The sequence below is a fragment of the Letharia columbiana genome (assembly GCF_014066305.1).
Source record: "Letharia columbiana isolate WasteWater2 chromosome Unknown Sc0000007_s0, whole genome shotgun sequence".
Lineage (NCBI taxonomy): Eukaryota > Fungi > Ascomycota > Lecanoromycetes > Lecanorales > Parmeliaceae > Letharia > Letharia columbiana.
The window spans coordinates 635088-659649 of NW_023501043.1; the positions used below are offsets into that span (position 1 = coordinate 635088).

General features: G+C 49.7%; 8 protein-coding genes across 8 annotated transcripts; 2 read left to right on the forward strand and 6 right to left on the reverse strand.

Moving 5' to 3' along the window:
* Positions 1-477: 477 nt before the first annotated feature.
* On the forward strand, positions 478-1158 carry HO173_003202 (uncharacterized protein; the record flags this gene model as incomplete). Its single annotated transcript, XM_037305130.1, has 1 exon — positions 478-1158. The coding sequence occupies one exon, from the start codon at positions 478-480 to the stop codon at positions 1156-1158; it is 681 nt and encodes a 226-aa protein (XP_037167995.1).
* A 7730-nt stretch (positions 1159-8888) lies between these two features.
* HO173_003203 (uncharacterized protein) lies at positions 8889-9044 on the forward strand (the record flags this gene model as incomplete). Its single annotated transcript, XM_037305131.1, has 1 exon — positions 8889-9044. One exon carries the CDS (start codon positions 8889-8891, stop codon positions 9042-9044), a length of 156 nt encoding a protein of 51 aa, XP_037167996.1.
* Positions 9045-9838: 794 nt separating this feature from the next.
* Positions 9839-13164, reverse strand: HO173_003204 (uncharacterized protein; the record flags this gene model as incomplete). Its single annotated transcript, XM_037305132.1, has 3 exons — positions 9839-11654; positions 11704-13111; positions 13158-13164. 3 exons carry the CDS (start codon positions 13162-13164, stop codon positions 9839-9841), a joined length of 3231 nt encoding a protein of 1076 aa, XP_037167997.1.
* Positions 13165-14414: 1250 nt separating this feature from the next.
* Positions 14415-15036, reverse strand: HO173_003205 (uncharacterized protein; the record flags this gene model as incomplete). The annotated part of the gene is made up of 2 exons (XM_037305133.1): positions 14415-14747; positions 14803-15036. 2 exons carry the CDS (start codon positions 15034-15036, stop codon positions 14415-14417), a joined length of 567 nt encoding a protein of 188 aa, XP_037167998.1.
* Positions 15037-17263: 2227 nt separating this feature from the next.
* HO173_003206 (uncharacterized protein) lies at positions 17264-20106 on the reverse strand (the record flags this gene model as incomplete). The annotated part of the gene is made up of 2 exons (XM_037305134.1): positions 17264-18964; positions 20053-20106. 2 exons carry the CDS (start codon positions 20104-20106, stop codon positions 17264-17266), a joined length of 1755 nt encoding a protein of 584 aa, XP_037167999.1.
* A 1531-nt stretch (positions 20107-21637) lies between these two features.
* HO173_003207 (uncharacterized protein) lies at positions 21638-22283 on the reverse strand (the record flags this gene model as incomplete). Its single annotated transcript, XM_037305135.1, has 2 exons — positions 21638-21702; positions 21761-22283. The coding sequence occupies 2 exons, from the start codon at positions 22281-22283 to the stop codon at positions 21638-21640; spliced, it is 588 nt and encodes a 195-aa protein (XP_037168000.1).
* A 541-nt stretch (positions 22284-22824) lies between these two features.
* HO173_003208 (uncharacterized protein) lies at positions 22825-23216 on the reverse strand (the record flags this gene model as incomplete). Its single annotated transcript, XM_037305136.1, has 2 exons — positions 22825-22956; positions 23010-23216. 2 exons carry the CDS (start codon positions 23214-23216, stop codon positions 22825-22827), a joined length of 339 nt encoding a protein of 112 aa, XP_037168001.1.
* A 544-nt stretch (positions 23217-23760) lies between these two features.
* HO173_003209 (uncharacterized protein) lies at positions 23761-24486 on the reverse strand (the record flags this gene model as incomplete). The annotated part of the gene is made up of 3 exons (XM_037305137.1): positions 23761-23782; positions 23833-24189; positions 24353-24486. The coding sequence occupies 3 exons, from the start codon at positions 24484-24486 to the stop codon at positions 23761-23763; spliced, it is 513 nt and encodes a 170-aa protein (XP_037168002.1).
* Between the last annotated feature and the right edge of the window lie 76 nt (positions 24487-24562).

The following is a 24562-nucleotide window of genomic DNA, read 5'->3' on the forward strand; positions in this document are numbered from 1 at the left end:
CTGATTAATTACTTTTATAAAATTATTTTATTTATTATAGTAATAGCAATTATAATAATAATAAAAGAAATTTTTAATATTCTAATATTATATATTACGAGTAAAGGCCTATGAATTAAATTAATAATTATTTTTTTAATTAGGACTATCTGTCATGAGATGCCTCAGGGACACTCATAGGGCCACTAGCGTAGGCTTGGCACCGCACATATCTGCCTGCAGACCACATAGATTAATCAACATCTTTTACACCACACACATATATGAGTCAAACCATAATGATTCCTTAACAATTGGTAGCAACACCTGGCCCTACTTCATAGGATATCCAGGCGTCATCAGACGTTTACGCAAAGCCTGCATCAACACCTAATAGTGCAACGCTCCAAGCCGGACCTCTAACACACTCGCTGTCATCGAGTACCTTTTGACAAAACCCACGCCCACATCGATCCTTTCGCTAGGCCTATCGATATCATGAATTCATACGCTGCAAGACTTGCCTCATTCACGTCATGGCCACACGTATGTCCAAGTGCCTCTACCGTAGCCCGTGCTGGCTTTCATCGAGAATACGACCCTACTTTTCCATCTCCGGATCTCACTGTATGCTCACTATGCGGTCTTGATCCCTGTGACTGGGACAGTGACGGTAGTCCATTCGATTTCCACGCTACTCGATCACCGGAGTGTCCATTCGTACGTGCAATACAGCAGAAGAAGAAGCACCGGAATCAAAAGACTCGCCAGCAATATAAGAGGTCTCTACAAGCCGTCCAGCCAGCTATCCAGCCAGCCACTCAGCCAATCACTCAGCCAGCTCACCAATCCACTCAATTAGCCACTCAGCCAGAGCACTCAGTTGAGCAAGAGGAGGAACTACAACAGGCAAATGCGGAGAACACGGCGGAGAAAGCAAGCGGCAGCAAGGCCATCAGCACCAAGAACACGGCTCAGCTCTCTACGATCCCACGTCAAGTCATCACTCAGCAAGCGGAGAACACCACTGCAACTTGGCCTATCATCCCCACTGCATTGATATGGTACATCACTGCAATGACGAAACAAGAGAAGGATCTACTGCGACGATCACAGCCAATTGGGCCACTGCAGGAGGACATCGGACGATGCATATTTGGACGAATTAAAACCGTCTGATGTCGTGCTCCGGTACTATTCGAAGGGTTTCACTGCGACAGAAGATCTCGGGGGAATCACACCACTAATTAGCACGGTGTCTCCATTTCTTTCCGGTTTTTCGAAAAGAACCATGCATGCATACTTCTTGCCATGAGGACATGGCATTTCTCTGTTTTTTGTGGGCAATTGTCATGAGATGCCTCAGGGACACTCATAGGGCCACTAGCGTAGGCTTGGCACCGCACATATCTGCCTGCAGACCACATAGATTAATCAACATCTTTTACACCACACACATATATGAGTCAAACCATAATGATTCCTTAACACTATCGAGTAAGTACTTTAGAGCCCCTTCTGCAACCACATATTTTGGAAATAACCCCTAGATATTTCCACTAATTTTCAGCTTAGCGTCAAATATATACAGGGTATCGTTCTGTAACCATATTTCCACATATTTTCGCTTATTAAGCGAAAACAGGCTTGAAAATATCTGAAAACAACCCTCGAGGGTTGTTTTCAGCCAAAATAAGGCTAAGAACGCCAAGAATAGTGGACATCTATGACCGATATATATATATTATTCTCTTTTTCTTATCCATGCTTCAGATTTGAAGCCGGTGTCTACTCTCTTGCTAAGACGATATTGTTGTACCATTTCGAAATGTTGCCTTCATAGTCTGGCTCCAAATCATAGGCAATGAGACACCGGTACCGGTAGACATGGAGCAGGCTCATTTGGGGCAATAATGGGAGTAATAGGAGTACCAATGATAGTCAAAGCCTGTGCAGCAGTAGCAGCAGGTATCTCGGCCATGGTGATGTGGAATGGTAGGAATTCAATGGTTTTTTACGGAGAAGACAATTTTTGCGACGATTCTGACTCAGCCTCAGAAACAGGGTTACAGAACGGAACCGTACACATATTCTACTTGTTTTGGAAATATTCTAGCGTTATTTTCAAGCCTTGTTTTCATTAGCCAAGTGGTGGCGTTATTTAGTGGAAATAAGTAGGGGTTATTTCCAAAATATGTGGTTGCAGAAGGGGCCCTTAGGCCTCTTAAGACTGTCTGGCCGGAGGGGAGGTCGGTAGTGGGGGGGGGGGACCTCTGACTGCGTCGATTGGGAGGCATTTGTGAGGTAGTAAGGCCTCTTTCAATGAAACTACGTAGCAGCTATGCAATCACGAGGTCTAGATGCGTAGTTGATAGAATAGATAGATCAGTTGCTAGATGAACTAATAACTAAAGAAAGAAGAAGGGGAAAGGGGACTCGCAAGTATTTAAGACTTTGTCAAGCATGTTGGATACTCGCCCTAGCTGCGTAGCCTGGCAAGCGACGCAAGCGAGCCTATCAGTTCGCTCCGAGTACTTCCACCCTTACAGCATTTCGAAACGAACACTAAGGCAAAACACCAAGGATCGGCTACGCGAGATATACAGGAGCTTCAAATATGATAAGGAAGGTGGTAGAATGCGATATGGGAGAAGATTCATCTATTCAGTACTACTTTTGGTGGTGTGTGTGTGATTTTCTCAGTGCCAACTAGTGCTGTCTCGCTAGACGTCCCACGAAAACTACACGCACAAATGAGTTCTAAATGATGATTGGCTGGGTCCTAAGGCCCAGCAGCACGTAGACAGCGGTCCACTATGCAGCTCAGCCCTAGGAAAACTCCCTCTACGTAAGGTAGAAGACCTGGAGTCTAAGTACAAGGAAACGCTGAAAAAACAAGGCGCGGGTGGGTGGGAAAAGTGCAAAAAAACCTCTTCTTGCGACGAGAGGAACAAGAATGAGGAGCAAAAAACAGGTGGGAACACCGCCTATTCAAGGCTCTTCCAACATGGCAATCTCGGCTATCCTGCCATAAGTGTGTGCTGTGCCTCTCCCTCACTAGCCCCCAGTCAAGCTGTGGCGAGTATTCCAACGTTTTCTAGCTGCTGCCCTCAGGGCGGCGGTAGCATTTGCAGAAAGGGCGAACGATGAACCCAAAATCCAGACAGTCTTGGACGAAGTACGCAAACTAGCCATTGACTCAAGCAACCGAGACAGCAATATGGAGGAAAAGATTACGCATATCAAGCACCAGGCAGCTAGCCTGGGAAGCAATACATCGACGGCCAGCTACGCCAGCGTACTGGGCCGGTCCTCGACATCCTCCTCCACCACCGGAGGAATCCCCATTGTACCACCAGCAATGCCGAAACAAGGCCAAGCACCATATAACAAGCTAAACGAGATCATTGTAAAGCTACAAGACGAGACAGCAAGCAAAGCATTGGAGGGGAAGACACCGAGCGAGATGACCACGATGGTCAATGGATATATAAAGAGCACGGACACCACAAGGAAACCTGTCAGGACGGCCAGGAGGCTAGCGAGTGGCGATATATGCATCATGGCTGCAAATGAGGAGGAGGCGAACAGACTGAGAAAAAGCAAGGATTGGACTCTGAAGATAAGTGGCAGCGCGAGAGTGATCACCAAAACGTATGGCCTCCTACTCCATGGAGTGAGGATCAATACATTCGACACCAAAGACATGGCCACGGCAATCAAAAGGGTTCAGAACGAGAACGCCAACACGCTGAGCCTCGACATAGTGTGGCTGGGCTGGTTCGGCGCGAATAAAGAGGGTTATGACAAGGGTTCATTGATCATCGAATTAGCATCCCCAGAGGAAGGAAATAGAGCACTGGAAGAAGGCCTAGTTATCGGTTCGGAACTACATGGCTGTTGCGTCTACAACAAGCAGTGTAGATCGAAGCAATGCTTCGTATGCTGGAAATACGGTCACCTGTCGACTGCATGCCCTAAAAAGGATCACTCAGTGTGCGGGAAATGCTCAGGGGAGCATCATCATAAAGATTGCACGGCCGACACTCGCAAATGCCCGGTTTGCGAGGGACCACATGAGGCTTGGAACAAGGTATGTACAGCAAAGAAGAGGGAGATAGCGAGAATGAGAATGGCGAGACAATGGACTCCTTCACGATTCGTGACAACGAAGGAGGCACCGGCTAGCTACCAAACAAGCGATCAATCAAACAACTACTTTCAGAATGCGTCCAATCGTGGGCGAAACGAGGAATTTTTCCCGAGGCTGGCATCCACGCGCGGTGGGCCAGCAGGCAGAGGTAGGATAGTCAGCAGGGGAGGAATCAGAGCGCCGGACCTCGAAAGAACTACTACACCGAATCTCCAGCCGAGTGGAAGGAGGTATGCTTCCACATCACCAACAAGGGCCTCGCCTAGAAACAGATCGCCCTCCAAAGCAGTAGACGAAGCCAAACGATATGAGGACGGTATAGCGGCAGGGGAAATTAACAACCCCGAGGACGACAGACAGCCCCTGAGTCAAAAGAGTGGCAATGAGAGAATTGCGGTCCCCGTCAATGGGAACAAAAAGAGACATATCCGGTCCATCGACGACCAAGAAAAGGAGAACACTCAGGAAGGGGATACGGACTCTATGGACTGGGCGGAGCGAGTAAGCAACACTAACAATAACACCGAGAAATGGTAGCACACCCCAGTCAGCTATCAATACTGCAATACAACACAAGGAAATCCAGAACGGTCATGGTAGAACTCTTCGATAATGAAAAGATCTATGACATCGATATAGTAGCAATTCAGGAGCCCTGGAGAAACACCAACACAAACACGTCGTATCATCCCCTGAAGGATAGATTCAACTTGATCTACCCCTACCATAACAACACACGAGTGTGCTTCTATATCAACAAGAGAATATCACCAAAGCAATGGTACCCATCATATCACTCACCGGACCTCTGCACTCTTAACATCAAGTCCGAAAACAATAGAATTATACGCATACACAACATCTACAACCCCGGCGACCAACAAACAGACGGACTTGACGAATTACATGAGACGCTTGCGAAGTCTAAGGATGACGAACAGATCATGCTAGGCGACTTCAATCTTCACCACACGATGTGGGGGGACCGGATGCTCGTATCGATGAGAGAGCAGAAGAACTAATACTCATAGCGGAAGAATTCGCCATGGAACAAGCATTGCCAGTAGAAACGGTGACATACGAAGAAAACTGTCAAACAACAATAGACCTACTATTCGCCACTCCAGCACTAACAGCAAATGTCATTAACTGCAATATCGGAAATGATTTCGAAAGCGGATCTGACCACCTCCCAATTCTCACAAAGCTTGAGCTGGCCGTGATGGAGTTAGCACCAACGACACGCCGAAACTTCAACAAACTGGACGCCGAGGTCCTGAGAGAGACACTCGCTAGAGCCATGGCATCGAAAGAGTGCCTAGCCAATCCCCAGGGGAATGGTGAAAACCTCACTAACGATGGCATCGATCATCAAGTAGCGGCCATTATTGACTCTATCCAAGCGGCCATAGAGGAGTCCACTCCGGTCATCAGGTTGTCGCCACGGTCTAGACCGGGATTCACGCCAGAATGTAAGGAAGCACAAAGGCGTTGCAAATCGCTGAAAAGAAGCTGGAGAACGACGCTCTCGGAGGAAGCATGGGATGAGTATAAAGTCGCCAAGAACTTCAAAAACAACCTGATCAAGAGAACTACCAGGAAGGCGTTCAGAGAGTTCGTGGCAGAGGCGTGTGAGTCGCCGCAAATGATGTGGAAAAAGACCAAGTGGGCCAGAAAACAACTTACAACACAGGCGTGTCTCCCTCCGCTATTTGACAAAGATAAACGAGAATACAACGAACCAGGCCCGAAGGCAGATCTTCTTATGAGAACGTTCTTCCCACCACCGGTACAGGCGGATTTAGATGATATCAGCGTCGACACGGCGTACCCACAAGCCTACCTGATGGGCACGATCACCGTGAATGAGATAAGAAAGGCCATAACGCAGGCACCGTCAAAGAGAGCACCGGGGGAGACGCGATCCCCAACCTGATTCTCAAGGAGATCCTGGAGCCGTTACTCCCTCATCTACATAGAATATTCAATGCATGCATGACGAACGGCTACTGCCCAGAGCACTTTAGGACATCGATAACAATTGTCCTTCCGAAGCCGGGCAAGGACCACTCGATTCCTAAAGGATACCGGCCAATAGCTCTGCTTAACACCATAGGAAAGGCAATGGAGTTTATTCTTGCTAGGAGAATAGCGTATCTTGCGGAGACACATGGACTCCTACCGGCCACACACATGGGAGGCCGTAGATTACGGTCATGTGAACACGGCATCCACTACCTTCTAGAAAGGATATATCAGGCCTGGAACTCTGACAAAGTAGCCACGATGTTACTGCTAGACGTTTCAGGTGCATATGATAAAGTCTCTCATCCTCGACTGCTCCACAACCTCCGAAAGCGAAAAATCGACACGAGAGTAGTTAACTGGGTAGAATCGTTCTTGTCCAATAGGACAACAGTGCTGAAAACAAGCGAACACTCCACACCAAAGACTCCCATAGCAACCGGAATTCCTCAAGGATCACCGCTGTCGCCCATACTTTACCTCTTCTACAACTCAGATCTCATTGATGAATGTAACAGTCGCGCCGACTTAGGAACGGTAGCCACCGGCTTCGTAGACGACATAGGCCTTCTGACAGTGGGAGACTCCACCGAGGAAAACTGTAACGCACTCCGCAAAATCCACGACGAAGTTTGTATGAAGTGGGCGTTACGACACGGATCGGAGTTTGATCCCAGCAAATATCAACTGCTGCACCTCAGTAGAAAACAGAGATTCAGCTTAGACCATCCCCTGCAACTCAACGAGAGGCAATGCATTGAGGCGAGACGCTTTGTCCGCTATCTAGGAGTCGAAATCGACTCTAAACTTCTATGGAGCCACCACAACAAGGAGATTCGGTCTAAAGCTACCAAAAGCATCGGTGCACTGGCGAGGATTGCCGGATCGACGTGGGGTGGCAACTACAAGAGCATGAGACAGCTCTATCAGGCGGTAATTATCCCACAAATGACGTACTGCTGCTCAGCATGGTACCAGCCCGAAGACACTGCCGGCCACAACAAAACTCACCTCTCATCGCTACAAAGGATTCAATCTCAGGCAGAGAGGAAGATAACTGGAGCATTCAAGGCCACATCCATTCCAGCACTCGATATAGAAGCGCACCTCCTACCAGTTAAACAACAGCTAGACAAGATCACCTCGGAAGCTGTCTTACGAATCGCCACTAGTCCAGCATATGGCGAGATCATTAAGCCACGTTTCGAGCGATGGAAGTCCAAAAGAAAACCCAAGAAGAACAGGAAACTGAGTCCACTGGAGCGACATACCAACAGATTCGAAGAACGATACGGCGACACCAATAAGATTGAGAAACTACGCCCTTTCAGCGCCGCTCCCGACTGGGAGCCTCCCAAAACGATAATTCATAAGACCAAGAAAGCCGCCAAAGAACTGGCCAAAAGATCGATTGATGAGGGACATGCAATGATATACACAGACGGCAGCGGGATCAATAAAAAGGTGGGAGCATCAGCTGTATCGTCAGACATTGGTTCTACTTTCAGTGTCTATTTGGGCTCAAGCGACTGGTACACGGTGTACTCGGCGGAGCTGCATGGTATTCTTCAAGCTCTAACTATGGCAGCCGTGCACCAAACAAGGCTGCAACTCAGCAGAGTCATAGTGAACACGGACAATCAAGCATCGATTCAGGCTATCGGAGACCCGGGCAAGCACTCGGGGCAGATCTATGTGATACAGGCAGTACAGATCATCAATTCGCTAAGGCATCTCGGGGTAGCAACAGAATTACACTGGATCCCGGCGCACATCGGTATCGACGGCAATGAATGGGCGGACAGGGAGGCGAAGAAGGCCACTGGCTGGCGAGAGCGAGTGGTCCATAACAAAAGAGTGGAGGTAAACACTAACGAAACAGCCCAATTGTCAGTCATACAGGTAAGGATGATATCGACGGTTAAGACAGCTATCAGGGACCACGCGATGGAACAATGGACTATCGAATGGGCCAACGAGAAGCGAGGCGGCATTCTTAGAAGGATCCAACCAACACCGTCGAAACAAATACAACTTCTGCATTCGAGAGTCAAGCGCGCTAAGACGTCGCTGATAACGCAAATGAGAACCGAGAAAATAGGTCTCAAGGCCTTTCTTTATAACCGATGGGTACCGGATATAGAGGATGAAGAATGCGAGTGTGGAGCGAAGCAGACGGCTCGGCATATCCTTCACGAATGTAGGCTGTTCAGCAAGAAGCGAGGAATGTGGTGGGCCGAAGAAAGAAGGAAGGTGAAAGAGGGGGTTATTACTCACAAGGACATGCTAACAAAGCCGCGCTACGCCTCTATGGCGGCGGACTTTATAAGGAGTACTGGGCTTATTGGGCAATATCAAGCCCTTGATGAGGACCAACAACAAGGATTCACTAGGGTGGGCGGTCAAAAAGAAGGACACGGTCAAGACGGGAGGGCCCCAGCGATGTAGGGTGCACCCCTTCCCAAGGATCAAGTACAGCAAGATGCAGAACCATGACGGTGACTTGTATAGCCTCATTTATTTGAGACCATATGATTGGCCGAAAGGATCAGATAGATTACGTAACTCGCATAGTCGGCCACTAGGGCAAGACTTCAGGGTAGTATGATGTAATCAATCAATCAATCAAATCATTCCAACGTTTTCCATTCTGGGCGATCTCGGCATTCTCACCAACGCCACTGTGTTCACGGTCAAGCTTGATATCAAATTGGAGAAAGCTACGCCGGAGATGCTTGGATTAACTGGCTCGGTTACGATTACGAAAGAGGACATCATTATTCTGAACGGCGAGGGCAGCGTAGACGTAATAGCACAGAGGTGCGAGCAGATTCGCGGCGTTATGGATGATCCATCAACGTTCGACTACGAGAAGGAGAAGCTGTAAGAGCGCCTGGCTCAGCTGTCCGGAGGTGTGGCTGTGATTAAGGTTGGAGGTGCTTCCGAAATTGAAGTTGGAGAGAAGCGCTGTTGATGCTTTGAACGCGACCCGTGTAGTTGTAGAGTAAGGTATCCAACCAGGTGGACGGACTGCACTCTTGAAAGCTGCCGCCAATGCGCTAGGCTCCGTCAAGCCCACCAACTTTGATTAACAGCTGTGTGTCAGTATCATTAAGAGCGCCATTACTCGGACGATGTTGGAGTTCAGCATCTCAGCCCTATTGTGCTTGGCAATAACTATAAGTAGCACACAAACTCCATAGAAAAACAATAAGCCGTCATCAAATTCATCAGTTGAGAACGCTGGTACTGAAGGTAGCGTTGTCGTTGGCAAGCTTATGGATGAATTCGGATCAGACTTCAACAAGGGCGCAAAGGGCGAATATGTTGACATGATCGCTTCCGATACTACGATATGGCATACTTGGCACGGTGTTGAATTGATGACCTGATGTGCGTTGGACAAGCAAGGGTTCGAGCTAGTCTACTTGCCAGATGCTATCTGTCTAGGATCAATGCAGCTAATGTACAGCATCTGCAATCGTACGCTTCCTCAAGAATAGCTGCAGGAGATACATTGATAGAAGCTCGGGGTGTTAGTTGCAATGAGCAAGTATAACGGTGCCATCATCAACTAACAAATGAACGATATGGATGAAGCAATTCCGCTGGGGCAATATCGAAGTGGCTTTAGGCTTGAGCGAACCGTCGGGTAAACTTATTATCTAAAACACGATTTTCTCAACATAGTCCAGAAGCTTTGGATCGGGCCACACCTTTCGGAGCGCTTGATTTTCTCCTTGTCATCTTTCGGCTACGACCATTCAGAAAGGGCGACTGAGAGTCTTCGATGATTGGTCCAAGGGCCTTCGCCTGCTTAGGTCCAGCTTCTTGCACCTTACTTGGCCGAACCTGCGAATTTGTATCGTTGAAGTCGGCCGCAACAGTGCTAAGCTTTCCCTGTCTAGGATCTTTAACGCTGCCTTGTGGCTTGGTCGAATCTCGAGTGATGCTCACTTCTCTATGCGAGCTTGGATTTTTGGTGTCATAACCATGAGCGGTGACTTGAGTAGTAGAGGTGGCTGTTGAAGATCTGGGCATCGCGTAATTATGCCCAGCTTTGGAATGAATGCGCGCCTGCGACTGCGAGTAAGACTCATCTGTGGTACGAGAGCCGGTATGTGGTGTAGTTTCGCGAAACGATCGTTGCTGTCTTCGCTGCGTCTCAGAAAGTACCGTTTTATGGAATACCGAGTTCCGGGAGTAATCGTGGTCTTGGGCACGGGAATCGGCTCCAGGAGTCGATGGGAACAGGTGAGATATATCCTCACCAGCTATGGTTTGAGACTCTTCTCGAGCATAGCCGGCAAAAGGGTCATACTGGTGTAATTCGTCAAGGCTTACGAAGGGTGAGGATTCAGGTGGTTGTGAATCCTCTAGTATTTGCATAGAGGATTTAGGAGTCGCGGGCCGCACGGAAGAGCTTTGATCTATCGAGGCGTGCTGGGAGTCTCGATGCTGAGTATGTATTCTGTGAGCTGGTTGCGTACCTCGAACGGAAGGGCTTTGCCCAACCATCCTAGACGAGCTAGGCCTCGTAGCCAGCGTTGCTTGAAGTGCCATGATGTCCAGATTCTTGGCTTTTACTTGATCGTTCGCCCTGTTCAACATGGCTTGCAAGCCCGAATATTCGTAATTCTTTTCAGTGTTCCGCACGATGATTTCCTTCAGATGAAGCTGGAGAGCCTTCCTTGTCCCGATAACAGCCTCTTTCTCGCTCTGTGCCTCTTTCAGCAATACTTGCAACTGAGCAGTCTCCTTTTCTGATTTCTCTTTCTCCGCTTTCAGCATATTGACTTGTCTGGTTACGTTCTTTAACTTCTCTTGGGCCGGGGACTTCTCCAATCTCAGCTGCTGGATAGCGTTCATGTGCTCGCTTTGCATATTTGCAATCTGCATGTTCGCTGCCTTTGATAGCTTTCTTCTCAGTCGATCCCGCTTAGCCATAGCTTGGCTCTCGCTCGTTAACATTTTTTCTCGCACTTTCGTTGTTTCTTTGCACGCAGTCTCGAGTTGTTCTTGGCTAGTAGCCAAACGTTCAGTCGATTCTCTAGCATCTGTGGAACTTTGCTGAAGTTGACTGGAAAGATCTGCAGCTTCTTTCCTTAAACTGACAATTTCGCTCTGAAGAGTTCTATTTCGAGGGTCAAGCTCCTGGATGTGGAGTAAAGCTTGTGAGGCCTCTGTAGGTTGGCTGTGACCTCTGGCTGCAACAGTCTCTAAAGTCACAATCCTTCGCGACTGCTCTTGGTCTTTGAGTCGGAGAGCTATAACTTCTCGGCGAGCGTCCGCAAGTGAGCTCTCGGTTGCCTGTAACTGTTCTCGAACAGTAGCCCTCACCTCCCGAAGGTCGCTGATTTGTTCTGACAAGGCGTGTTCAGAAATGATGTTACCGCTTAAGGCCCGAAGTTGATCCTGCACAGCCAGCGCAAGCTGCTTTTGTCCTGCCTCCATCGAGTTAGAACTTTCCTCGCAAGCTTCGACGGAACGAGCAATCCTATCTTTGTGTTAGCATGGTTATGATCGACTAGACGAAAGGCACGTACCCTTCGACAAAGCTGTCCATATTATCATTGAGCTTTCGGAGGTCTTCTGGCTTGACAGTATCCGCATTGTGAAGCTTTTGCAAGATTGTGAAGCATTGCTCTAGCATTGGCCCAACCTGGCCATGGGACTCTGACTCTGAATTTTTGTTGGGCGGGACGATAGACTGGGCCTGGTGCAACAGATCGTCGATTTTGCTAGTGATAGTATCGCGATGGCTGGTGAAAATTTCCAATAATCGCCCATGACTGGCAGTGATCCTGGAAATCTGGTCTTCCAGGCGGTTGCTTCTCTCTCGTTCGGCCATAAGCAAACTTTCGTCGCCTCGAAGCTGGGTACTTTGATGTTGTACAGTCTGGGCAAGATTCTCGATTCTATGACGGGCCTCGTCCCCAAGTTGTTGGGATCTGATGCGCTCCTGCTCTGCTGACTTCTGGGAATCCTCCAGTGTATAGTGTAGTTCATTTCTGGCTAAGAAGACATCTTCATGCTTTTTGTGCAAGTCATCCGCATCCTCTCCAAGCCGCTTGTGATCATTTGTGACGCCTTTGACATAGTCATTCAGCTGCTTAATCTTGCTTTCCCAGATCGGCTTGTTGGCCTTGAGTCTTAAAAATTTGGCAGTCTTCCAAGTCTCACGTTGTACGACCTCATGTAATTGACCAGAGAGATAATTGATCATGTCTCGTAGCTGTTGGATTTCAGCCTCCATCTGGTGTTCTGTAGTCCTGAAATATTCGAGCTCTTGCTGCCCCTGCCATCGATGATACATGAGTAGTTTTATGATATCACCCTCTATATAGGTTTCCTTGGGTGACGGAGGACCAACCGTAGCTAGGCCTGTCGTGGTCTTTCTCTGGCGGGATTTGACAACCTTGGGAGCACCAGCCACTGAGGTCAAAGGATCTTTGGAGGTCTTGGCCGAACGATTCTGCTTGATAAATGATAGTTGATGGACGACTTTCACGGTTTCGGCGAGACTGTGATCGGACGTGAGAGTTGTTATAGTGGGCGGTGAGTTTGGAAAAGGCACTGAAGTATAATCATGCTTACATGAGAAGACTCGGTGGGCTTCGGTATTGACGGCATTTTGAACAGCTCGACTGGTGTCTGATAGGGGTGGCGACTGGTGGGAGCGTGTCTCAGTGAGGTTAACGGGGGTTTGCTTCGGTCTTCGGAAGTCAAACTGTTGAACTGGCTTGGCTTTGGTGAAGGAGAAGCCAGCAGCGGGGTCTTTACCTGAGGAGGCGGGTCGAGTGAGCACCTTTATCGGTGCTTGCTGAGAGTGTTGTTGGAAAGCTTGTGGAGAAGGTTGACTGGAGTCTCCGGAAACAATGCCCTCGAGAATAGCTTCATCGGTTTCAGCCTGAAGCCTGCTGTCGACATGGCCTTGAGGGCCTATATAAGGGCCTGAAAGGTCAGCTGTACAGCGGTCGATGCTATTAAGATGAGGTACTTGCCATGGTGAATGCTTGAGACAAGCTGTGTGGGCCAGTCTTGATCGGTAGCTTGCCTCCATTCCCCCTCGTCAGCGTGGTTAGCCTCTAAAGTTCGGGATGGAGGGTCATGGGAGGCAGCCATGCTTGCGACGTACTCCCAAACCCTAGAGCGTAATGGTTGAAGGACTGTCGAGAAAGCAGCAAGCCAAGAGTGTGGAGACGATATCAGGGGACAAGGCAAACATTTATTCGAGGAGCTTAGGAATCTAGTTATGAGGCGTGACTTCCTTGCAGGCATTTGCAGCTAGCTACATGTAGAATAGGTGCTTGGCGGTAGGGTTATACCTTTAGCGTATTCAAAAACATCTGGAATGCTTGGCACCCGAGATCTTTCACACCACACACCGAAATTCGTACTGTAGCATAGAAATCTCTCCGCAAAATCCTTTAATAACACTGCTATCGTTAGCATAGGTCCCAAATGAAAAAATGAAGCTATACTGAAGTCTTGGCATGTTCCTCAGCCCCCCAATCGCCATGGTTGTTTCCCTTGATACTCCTACTCAGGCGAAGGCCGAGCATCTTCTTCATTCCTACTGAAAGCCTTCGCAAGTAGCCAAAGAGGTCCGCTGTTCTCTTAGTACTGTTTATAGGTGGAATCAGCGCTTACAGATGTATTATACTATGGGCCGTCTACCTCACGCCCTACCTAATGGCCGTCCTCGTCGACTTACTCGTACCACCGCTGCAAAGGAGGCTCTTCTAGAGTATCAGAGTCGGAAACCGTAAGACGAGCTGGCGGTATTCCTGGAGGAAGAGTGGGGCATTAGAGTCAGCCAGCCTACGGTCAGCCGTCTATTAAGAGAGAGCTACGGTCGGCCGTCTATTAAGAGAGAGTAGGTATGGCAACGGTCTCTAGCATTCGACCCGGCCTTAGGCGGTGGAAGCGTCCGTCGGGCGAATTACTAATTCATACCCCAAAAGTATGGATCCTGTCAGCGTGTCTAGTTCCTTCTATGCATGCGTCCTTCCTACATCCTTCCATGCTATTCCATCATTATTCCTTTCATGTAGCTAGCCATAGATAGCAGTGCTTTGTTCTCCATCAGCTACATAATGGCTGATGGCCCCACCACTGAATCTACATGCATTCTACATCATCACCGTTGTGCCTCGCTGAGAGATACAGTTGATTAGCGAGGAGTGTTAGTATAGGATGAACAGTGTTACTGAGTCTGAAGGTTCAACGTCGCACATTTCGATCGTATCAAAAGTCAGTTGTCCCATCCTCGGCCGAAGTCTACCAGTCGCAGCTTTCTTGCATCATCGGTATGAAATTGCGCGACCTTCGCTCGAACCAGAAACCGAACAGCTGCCGACTCTCGCGATATGTTGATGTAGGAATCTGAATCCTCATCTCCAGCAGCGGCGTTCAAAAGGTCTTCGGTCAGGGTTCGGAAACTTGCCAGGGCGGCCTCCTTCTCACTTCGTACACCAATTTCTTCATCTTCATTACCATTCTCGGAATCCCAGATCTCGTCATTACGCATTTTCCGCTTTGCCTCGGTCTTCGCAATATCTGCGTCCACCTTCCTTGCTCTCCCTTGCTGATTTGAAGCCTGCCTTCAACATCTCCTCATCTACTTCTACTGAATCGCCTACTGTAGGACCACCAAGATCTTCAGCTGCTAGCATCGCGGCCAATTGCTCATCGACAAACTTGTTGAAAGCTTTCACTAGATCCCTGAGTGCCATCATGTAGTGGCGTTTTCGCTGCTGCTGCTCTTGAATTATAGTATTGGCCCGATTCCTCGGTGCTCTTTTCCGATCGTTCTTCGTTCTCCAATCGAAGCTTCTCGATCCTTCCCTCAAGTGCTTGTGTGATGGACCGGGCATCCCTCAAATCAGCTTCTTCTTGCCGAAGATGCTTTCGAGATTTGGAAACATTATCCTTGGTCTCTGTGAGAGAGGGTCCTGACTGTTAGTGGTTTGGTGGACGCAACAGCAAAGGTACGACGGCATCTTTTTCACCGTTCACATGTTTTCTAATGCTGACAAACATAGGCTTTCGGGCTTATCATACGGACTTTGAACAACGAGCCCCTTGAGGCTCCTTCTACCTCCCAGTCCAAGACGTATCCGCTACGTCTGCTCATTCCTCACATCCTGATCGGCTCTATCATCGGGAAATCTGGCGTATGCATTCGTGAGATCCAGGAAGCATCTGGCGCCCGTCTCAACGCATCCGACTCGTGCTTGCCTCTCTCCACAGAACGATCTCTCGTCGTTCTCGGTGTCGCAGATACTGTGCACATTGCTACTTACTATGTTGGACAGACGCTTGTGGAGCGGGCAAATTACAAATTCATACCCCGAAACTATGAATCCTTACCGAATCATACCCCTAATTACTGAATTAAATAGTTTTGAAATCGTAACGAAGCTCTGGAGAGCCATGGCCTTCAACAGGCCGGAAACACGGTTCACGGAAATGCAATAAAGCGACGAAGTTAAACTATGGACGTCACAAAATACTCTTCAGTCAAGCCAAAGCTGTCGTCATCATAGACGAGTACGGTGAAAATTAAGCAAGTCAACGACAGCGATGGTTCGTTCGAACCTCCAAAAGTGGATGAAGGGTACGAGTATCCCTCTTTGGGCGTGACTTTAGTACCCAGTCCGTAAGAATGACCGGCTTCGGTACCGTGGTTGCCAATCAGGACCCGACATTACGATACCATGTCTGCATTCGACACATCGTACCACGAGACAGCGACCTCAAACGCCTTATCCTATCCGAGGCTATCATCCAGCTGTCGTTTACGGCCTATGTGCGGCGTACTGTTGATCCGGTGCAGCACCAGATCTGCTACCAAGATCGCCAATTACGTTCTAACCATCTTGATCTCCTCCGCAAGATCATGCGCAACCTTCCGTGAACGAAGCACTTCCCACCACAACTTCGATATCTTTCGCGTGATGCAATCCCAACCAGTTGCCTGGCGTTAGCAACAACAACTGACAACACCAACCAGAACGAAAAACGGCAAGTTGCCCGCGGCCTGCTTTAACCCCGAATGCCTTAAGCAATGATGATGAGTCCGAACGCACGCTTGAAGTCATACCTATCAGACTGTACTCTGAACCCAAGCGGAAGAGCCCAACCCAATCGAACCCTATGCTATCATGGCTATGTTGTACACAGTCTGGAATTCGCAAGAATTCCCCTACCCTGCTCCTCTCCGTGCGAACATGCTTTCTTTCACCATCATCTCTTTATTCATTCATTCAATCCGCTGACCGCGGTATGCATGTCCCGTGGCCCAAGGGAGCGAGTACGTATGTCAGCCGCGTGAGGAGATCGCGTGAGTGCATGCACGCATGCGGTTGATTCATTCCTTCCTTCCTGACTGATGCGGTGCTTGCTATCGGGAAAGAGGCTGTAGCGGGTGCATCGTGGCTAGAGGGGACATTGGTTCATTCACGCGCTTCGGCGTCTGTGTACGCGGGTGTGGAGGAGCGAGTTGTGGGGCTGTGTCGGTCGCTTACTTGCTTGCTGTTTCGGTTATTGTACGGCGCTTGTGACGGATTGTGTGATGTTCTGTTTCGCTGCTTGGGTGGTAGGTAGGTAGGTAGGAGAAAGAATGGGTGGTCAGGTTCGGGGAGCATGTTGGAAGGGAAATCGCTCGCTTGCATTGACGGATAAGTTGTCGCTCTCACTCGTTGCTCTCGCTTGCTTGCTTGTTTGCTTTTCTGTGATGTTGGATACGTGTACCTAAAACTCATATATTCAATTCAATGCAAGTCAATCAAATATCCAGAAGATACACTCCCGGCCCATGTCTACACATCTAACAGGATCTGCTATCCCAAATATCCTGCTCTCTGCCTCCCTCTCCTTGACTCTCTTTCGCCTTCTTCTAGCTCGTGTTCAATTCAGTAAAAAGCCAACAGGCAAACCAAGCTCGTGGTCCACGCAAAGATGATGTTCCTTGCACCGTCCGCTCGAAGGAGGTGGTGGTTGGAACTTTGCGCCAGGGGGCCGGGAGAAACGACCTAGCATCGACCGCTCCCACCCTCTCTCTGAAACTCGCTCTTTTACGCCTTCTCCCTATCCATTCGCTCAGTCGTGAGTCTGGTGCCGCGGACCGTCGTCGTTCATTTCTTGCGCTCGAGACGCTGACTCGAGGACCGCGAGTCGATGCAGCCCTCGTGGAAACCGGCGTCTTGGCTTTATTTCGTCTGGTTCCTTCGCTGGAGGCTTTTTGCGGAGCCCGACGGTGGCCGTAGTGTGCGATGTATTCGGCTCGGGATCCGACCGCTTTGAGAGCGGTTGCTTGTCGGAGTCGGATGCTTTGGGCTTTTCTTCTTCGGCGGGTCCTGCTTCTGCTTCCGCTTCCGGTGCTGTTGCTCCACGAGTCTGTTCCGGCGACTGAATCTCTGCGTCAGAGTCTGTGGGATCGTTGTCCCGATCGTCCAAGGCGCCCGGCTCAAGTTCTTCGGTATCCTCATATTCCTGCATCTTCGCCCCCTTTGCCTTCTCGAGTTCCTGCTCCAATTCCTCAATGTATTCGATGGTCTTGCAAACGACATCCGAGTCGTCCCCAAGACACACTACTTCCTCCTCCAGCTCCAAGTGCGCAAACGTCAACGCTTCCTCGAAATTCCCTCGGCCCCGGAGATAGTCCGCTGCGTCGCGGTACGGCGTCATCAGCTCCCCATGCAATCCTTCCTCTTTGATAAGATCTATCAGTTGCAAGACCGGCGTTAGAGGGTCTTGCAGTCCGTAGACCAGCAGCGCCTCGTTCAGCATGGACTGAAACATGATGATCTGGTCGTTGAGAGCCTTCATGACGAGACGGCGCTCCTCGCTCGCTTTTCCAGAGGCGGTTTCGGTCTGACATGCCGGGCAACCGCAGTAGAAATTGTAGATGCGGAGCTCGGATTGGCGCTGGTCTCGTGTGCAGAAGGCGCGTCCGTAGCAGATTGTCATCTCTTCGCCTTTTGGAATGTCGGTCATGCTGTGCAGGACTATCTCATCGCGCTTCTCGCTCCAGGAGTAGTAGATGTTGGGGAGGCAAGAGTGGTTGAATCGTGTCGCGGTTAAGAACATGGCGGCCGCGGACCCAATGTTGAAGCAATTGGCCTCGAAAATACACATGACGTCGATCATGTTAGTATTGTCCGAGCGATTGGGGCAGTGCAACTGCATATACTGTTGTCGTCTTGCAAAGGGCATGCGCTGAAATTCTTCGAGGACTGTTCGAGCATTGTATGGCTTGGTGACAACGAAGAATGGCTTATCGACTAGAACGCGTTCTCCTTTGACGACGTGTCGAGCAGCGAAAACACCCTGGCCTTTTCCCGGCGATTCCTTGATTATATAGGGGCCAATTGGGTCCGGAGACCGGTAGGGTTGCCTCGATTCCCCGCCATCGATGAGCATGGCGTCTGTGACGGCCGGGCTAGCTGCAGTCTCCACCAATGGCAGCTGACAGTCATATCCTGCGGCGAGCCAGATGTTGACGATGGCGTCCATATCAAGCACTTCAGATTCTGGAAAATTGACAGATCCATCGTTCATGGCCTGGGGAGGAACCTCTGACGAAAGTATACCCCATAGGATTGCAGGGCCGGCAAATGGCCTTTTTACAGTCTCGTTGGGTTGGGCGGTTTCTTGTTGTTCCTGAAACGCCAGGTCCGTGGTTGCGGCATCCAGTGAGCCATTTTCAGCTTCATTTGCCACGCCGCATTCAGAATGTCGCTTGCACTCTGAGATCAGGATACCCCAGAGAATCGCCGGGTTGAGAAGCATTTGACCTTCCTATAATCCCTTGGCTTTAGACGTGTTGAAAGCCATGGCGGGGCTTGACCTACCATGGCGCCAATCCTTGCCGCTGCTGCTTAAAGTAGATCTTCGGATGCGGTAATCTCTCCTAGAGCAAATCAATCCAGAAAATGCAACAATCCAAGCCTTGCGAAAGTTCACAGTCTATAAGTCCAATGTTCTGGCTTGGGATTGCTGAACAGCGATGAAAATGCTGGCTGGATATAGATTTATGATAGCGATACCACACTGAGACAGATTGTGTCGGAGTATGACGGTCTGAGAGCTGTTGAAATGGGCAAGTTGTCTGTGGCCTTGTAGCTGCGGAAGCGGTGCTCACTGAGAACACAGAAGTGATCGACGGAGAAGTGATGACCGACTAAGAAGATTTAAGAGAATGGTGATGGAGAGAGTGAATATGGGGGAGTGCTCGTGAGATCGACAAAGAGAAAAAAAGTGATCGGAGAAGCGTGTCGGAGAGAAGTAGTCAAAAGTAGTCAAGTGGCCGATAGAGAAGAGAAGAAGATTGAGAGGTTGGCTGTAGTCCTTCAGGTTAAGTTTGTATCTGTTAGAGAAGCTTCAGGTGTTTCTTCCCAGCAGATATCTCGCGGGCAAACCCGCCCATGGCAGTAAGCACCATACTCGCACTCTGCAGAGCGCGACATCATGGAGAGTGACGAAGCCTGCTAGGACATTCATCACTTTCCAGAGGTTGAAGAGTCGTAGTCCCGAATTAGTTGTCACATTCATGAAAAACACGCGTCAATGCACGCATAGGGGCCCACATAGAGTGTAGATAGTGGTTGGGCCGTCTCACGCCGGGGATAGCCAGCCTAAATAGGCCTAAATAGAGGCCTGAACAGGCATATTTCTCGTACCCCAGCGCAAGAAAACTCCCATGCCTATGGCATAGACCTGGAGTGAAATGATAGCTAGCTATGTATAGGTGTGGGTGGGTGGGACAAAAAGTGTGCAATGGCTCTGAAAGAGACGAAATCGAATGAAGAGCCATTGACAGGTGCAAAACAGGTGGCTATATAGCTCGTACTGGACACCTATCCCCAACCCCTTGCCGGGGTACTAACAGGGGTACCAACAGGGGTACCAACAGGGGTACCAACAGGTACCAACAGGGCCATGATGTCATGTGACCCACTAACCCCCAGTCCCTTCACAGTAGGATATGGTAGTAGAACCAACTCCCACCCCACCGCCCGCCTACATCCCTCGCTCAATAGGCAAGGATCAGAGCGCATACCTACACCTACCTCTACACCTACCTCTATACTGCAAGCGTCACAGCGGGGGGGTTTGCGACCGCTGCAGCAGCCACCCCGACGACTAATCTTAGGCATTACACGAGGAGGGTGGTGCTACACAGGCCTACATGCAGGGTAACGAGGCTATGTTCAATACGTTTCAGATGTAGGAAGACCTGCTGGCCGATAGGTAGTGGACATTTAAGTATGATAGGCGTATTTTTAGTAGCAAGCAGAGAGGGTAGCCAGCCAATCAGCTATCGCCATAGAGGAATTATTCAAAGACCTCACTAATCGACGAGTTGAAACCGTCCGATGTTATAAATCTACAGGGAGAGACATAGGGAGGCTTGCCCTGTACTCTACCATCAAGCATCTCCGCAAGAATCTCGAAGAGACTAGATGCGGGTTCTTTACGATTTCCGGTTAGATTTCGTTAGCTTCCGCGCGGCCGCTAACCAGGTTAGGGGGGCTGTACGCCTAGTAGATAGGGGCTGTACGCCTATTGAATAGGGGCTGTACGCGTAGTAGATAGGGGCTGTACGCGTAGCAGCAGCCTTACAAATTCATACCCTAAACTATAGGATTCTTACAAATTCATACCCCATCTTACATTTTCATACCCCTCACCAAAAAAATGGGATATGAATTTGTAAGTTGCCAGTCTTTGGGGTATGAATTTGTAAGTTACCATTTCTTGGGGTATGAAAATGTAAGATACCACCAGCATGTTAGCAGCAGCCCTCACGGGGGCCCTGCGACGTCCTACGGGAGCCCTACGGGGCCCTATTTAGGTCCAAGTAGGAGTGTCTGGCTGTCAAGCGCAGAGACCCCCGGGACCAGGCTTTTTTGCGTTTGACAGCCAGACACCCCCATTTGGACAGACGTACCCCAGGGTACGTTTGGTGGATGGCGTGGATGGCGGCAAATCGCTGAAATTCCCAAAATCCACGCCTAAAAAAAGTGGTCTGAAACTCCTTACCTACTAATTGCATGGTATGATAGGAAGGCATGTTGGAGGCACAAGTGAACCTCTGGCCAGCCACCCAGCTTAGTAAAATGTGGCACGCTATGCTAGCGTTCCCGGCGCATATAAGCAGCCATTGAAGCACGACAATTCCATCCTTCAGGGATTGCTCTTGAACACGATAACCATGCATAGACACGTCTGTCCGTCCATCTGTGTGTCGATGATGCCAGCCAAATCCCATGCTCTTCAACCATTCCATCAAGGTAGAATCCCCCGAAGAACAAGAATAGCAAGTGTGTTTTTGAGGAATGGTGTCGAAAAGCTTGAGCAAAGACGGACACTCATTGACGAGAGCTGGATGTCCAGGACGACGGCCAGTATGGATGAGAGTAAATCCAGAAAAGGGTTAGTATCTGGAGCAGGGGAATGATGCCGCAGTGCTTACTCGGCCCAATCCATATCGTTCTTGACCTCGTTGCCAGGCTTGATCCCCATCTTCTTCGTTGCTTCCATACTTACGAGGTCAGTATAGGTCGTTCGGAGGCTGCGCAGTAAGGCACTTACAGCTTGGAATCCAGCTCGCCTCTTTGTTATTGCTGTCGATGTTCATCTCATCGATTCCTTGCCCTTTGGTGTCGCTCATTTGCTGATTGCTTGCCCCTTGTTGGTCAGACTGAGCGCTTCGATTCATCTTGTAAATTTCCGCGCAGTGTCTCTTAGCACCGAGTAAACCCGCTTCATGAGCTCCTCCGCCCTCTGTATCTTCCACGTTTCTCTTTCTCTTTGCCAGCTTAGAAACTCTTGCTTTATGCTCTTTCTCAAGAGATGCGCTGTGTGAATCAATGACACTATCTTCCGGTCGGGTGCTGGAAGACATGGCCGTGCGTTTGTTGGTGATCAGGGAGGGGTGTTGTAGAGGGCGTTTCTGGTCGAAGAGATTTATCGTCCCTATGGAAGTTGACTCGATTTTGCCGGATGTGCAGGTATGTGCAGTCAGCGTCTGTGTAGTTCTGAAGGTTTGGGAAGTCAGGTGGTAGCCGTTCAGGAGTGCTTCGGGATTGTCTATTGGGGTTGCTTGCCCTTTCATATGTCTCAAACAACGGTAGGAGTCTAGATTAGTGTGTGCCAAGATGCGATTTGGTCTGGAAAGTTACAGCGTTGTTGTGGGAGAACTTGAAGCTAGTGAAGGATCCGCACTAGTCCATTTTTGTTTCCATCACAATTAGTCTATTGCACTGTGCTACTCTATCTAATTGACAAGGTTACTAAAAGCAAAATCAATTCTCCCAAAGAGGCTCTATCTTGACAGTTGGCTCTGGCTTTACTGCAATAAGCTCTGACGAAATCTGGGGTGTTTCCACTGGAGAGTACTGCTGCAGATTGCCGTGGTTCACAAAAGCTGCTGACTCCAGAGACATCTGTTGCATCGCGTCAGCATCTGCACTACCATCCGGCGACCACGTCCCATCCTCCTCTCCACCGAGCTCCGTGTTGGAAATGTATGAAGGATTGATTGATGAACGATGGAATGGTATGTAGGCTACTTAAATACCATGTGAAGCCCATGCTAATTTGCCACCTGATTGCCACCATTAGGGGTAGCTACAACACAGGTGCTGCAGCAAATCTCAACACTCCGCCTTGATCTCCGGCTCCGGCTTGACAAAATGCTCCTCCTTGACAGTCTGCTCAACGCCTGACATCGCATCCATATTTTCCTCTTTCTCCGCCTTGAAGACTGTCCCTTGATGCTCTTCTTTCTGTGTCTTGTTCTTTTCAGATTTGTCGGGCTTCGATGTCCTCTACGGGGAACGGCGGCTCTGGCCGTGGGTGGGGCAGGTGCGACACCCTCCATCTGCTGCTTAAAGCGAGAGTAGCGCATGCGCTCGAGTAGGTTCTTGGAAGTGCCCAGCACCGAGGACGGCGAGGACTTCGCGGCCAATGTCGAAGGCGGATGCAATGATCGTGGTGGTCGCGCGGCACAGGGTGGCGTTGACGGTGATTTTGTTGACGGTGGCATGGATATCGAAGCTTTCTAGTCTCGGACGTGATGCGCTTTCGCAGTGTTGGATGCTGTCTTTCTGAGCTGGTGGATTGGGACCGCGGAGGGTGGTGCCTGAGTTTATGGATCTTGAGATGGATATGCGTTCAGGTTGATGGCTGCTGAGATAGCGCAGGTGATAATGATGATTGGGTTGGTTGTCCAGACATCGAGATAAGATATTCCATCGAGCGCTTACAGGTAACACAGATCAACAGGTCACAAAAGCATAACACGATTCGCATTTTTGCAAAACCCAGAAACCGGTCTGATTGCGCACTATCTAACCAACGCTATCCGAGAAATGCCCTTCAAGCGTGCGAGCGTCGCCAACGAAAGACATGCCCAAGCCGCCGTCCGCTATGCCACTTCCTCCACACTTACTGATCCTCATCCTCTCTCAGCAACACGAAAACCGTCAAGACGTGCACCGATCGAGATCTCGGCTGCGGTAAAGCGGTGCCAGGTTTCCACAAAAGCCCACCTGTAGCCCAACGCCGGCCATCGACGATCGGACCTCCACTCAAGCAACGGCGTCGTAGAGACTGTAGAGTGTTAGCGTAACAAGATCGAGAAACAGGTCAAGAGGACATACTCATCGTGCTCCAGATCAATGCCCTCTTCCCCCGCTTCAGCTTTGAAAACTTCGGCGCCGATGCCGTCCACCTCGGCTTCGCCGCCGACCTTCTTTTCCGACTTCATCTTCTTCTGCGCCATTGGCGTGAAGAGGCTCGCTCCTTCGTCGTCGTCGTCGTCGTCGTCGTCGTCGTCGTCGTCATCGTCGTCGTCTTCTTCGTCGTCGTCGTCTTCGTTGACGTTGGCCTTGCGCTTGCGGGTTTTGGTCGCGGTGCCGGAGGAGGTTGAAGGTTTTGGCTTGGTGGCCTTGGTGGCTTTGGAGGCGGTGGCGCCGTTGGCGGGTTTGACGGTGCGTTTGATGGATTGGAATTTCTGGCTGAGTGGGACGTTAGTGGATGGATGAGATTGAAGTGAGTGACGGTATCTGGAGGCAGAGCTCGGGTGCCGAGTCGAGCGTCTGAGGTGATACTTTGACCGTCATGGCACAGTAGAGACGTCGCCACAGCTGGAGAAAGAGATGTAAGAATCATAGAACCTACCGACAAGCCTCGCCTGTTAAACCATCTCCCATGACTGCTGCAATGGTGTCCCAGGCAGAGCGAGTAACGGCTGGATTGGTGATCATGATCACCTCGATCAACAGTCGCTTTTCGCGAGCATCGTCCCAAGGCATAATGAATCGAATGGTGGTGACGGTAAGAAATTTTTCATTTTATATGTATATTTGAATGAGCTTAGATGTGAGGAGA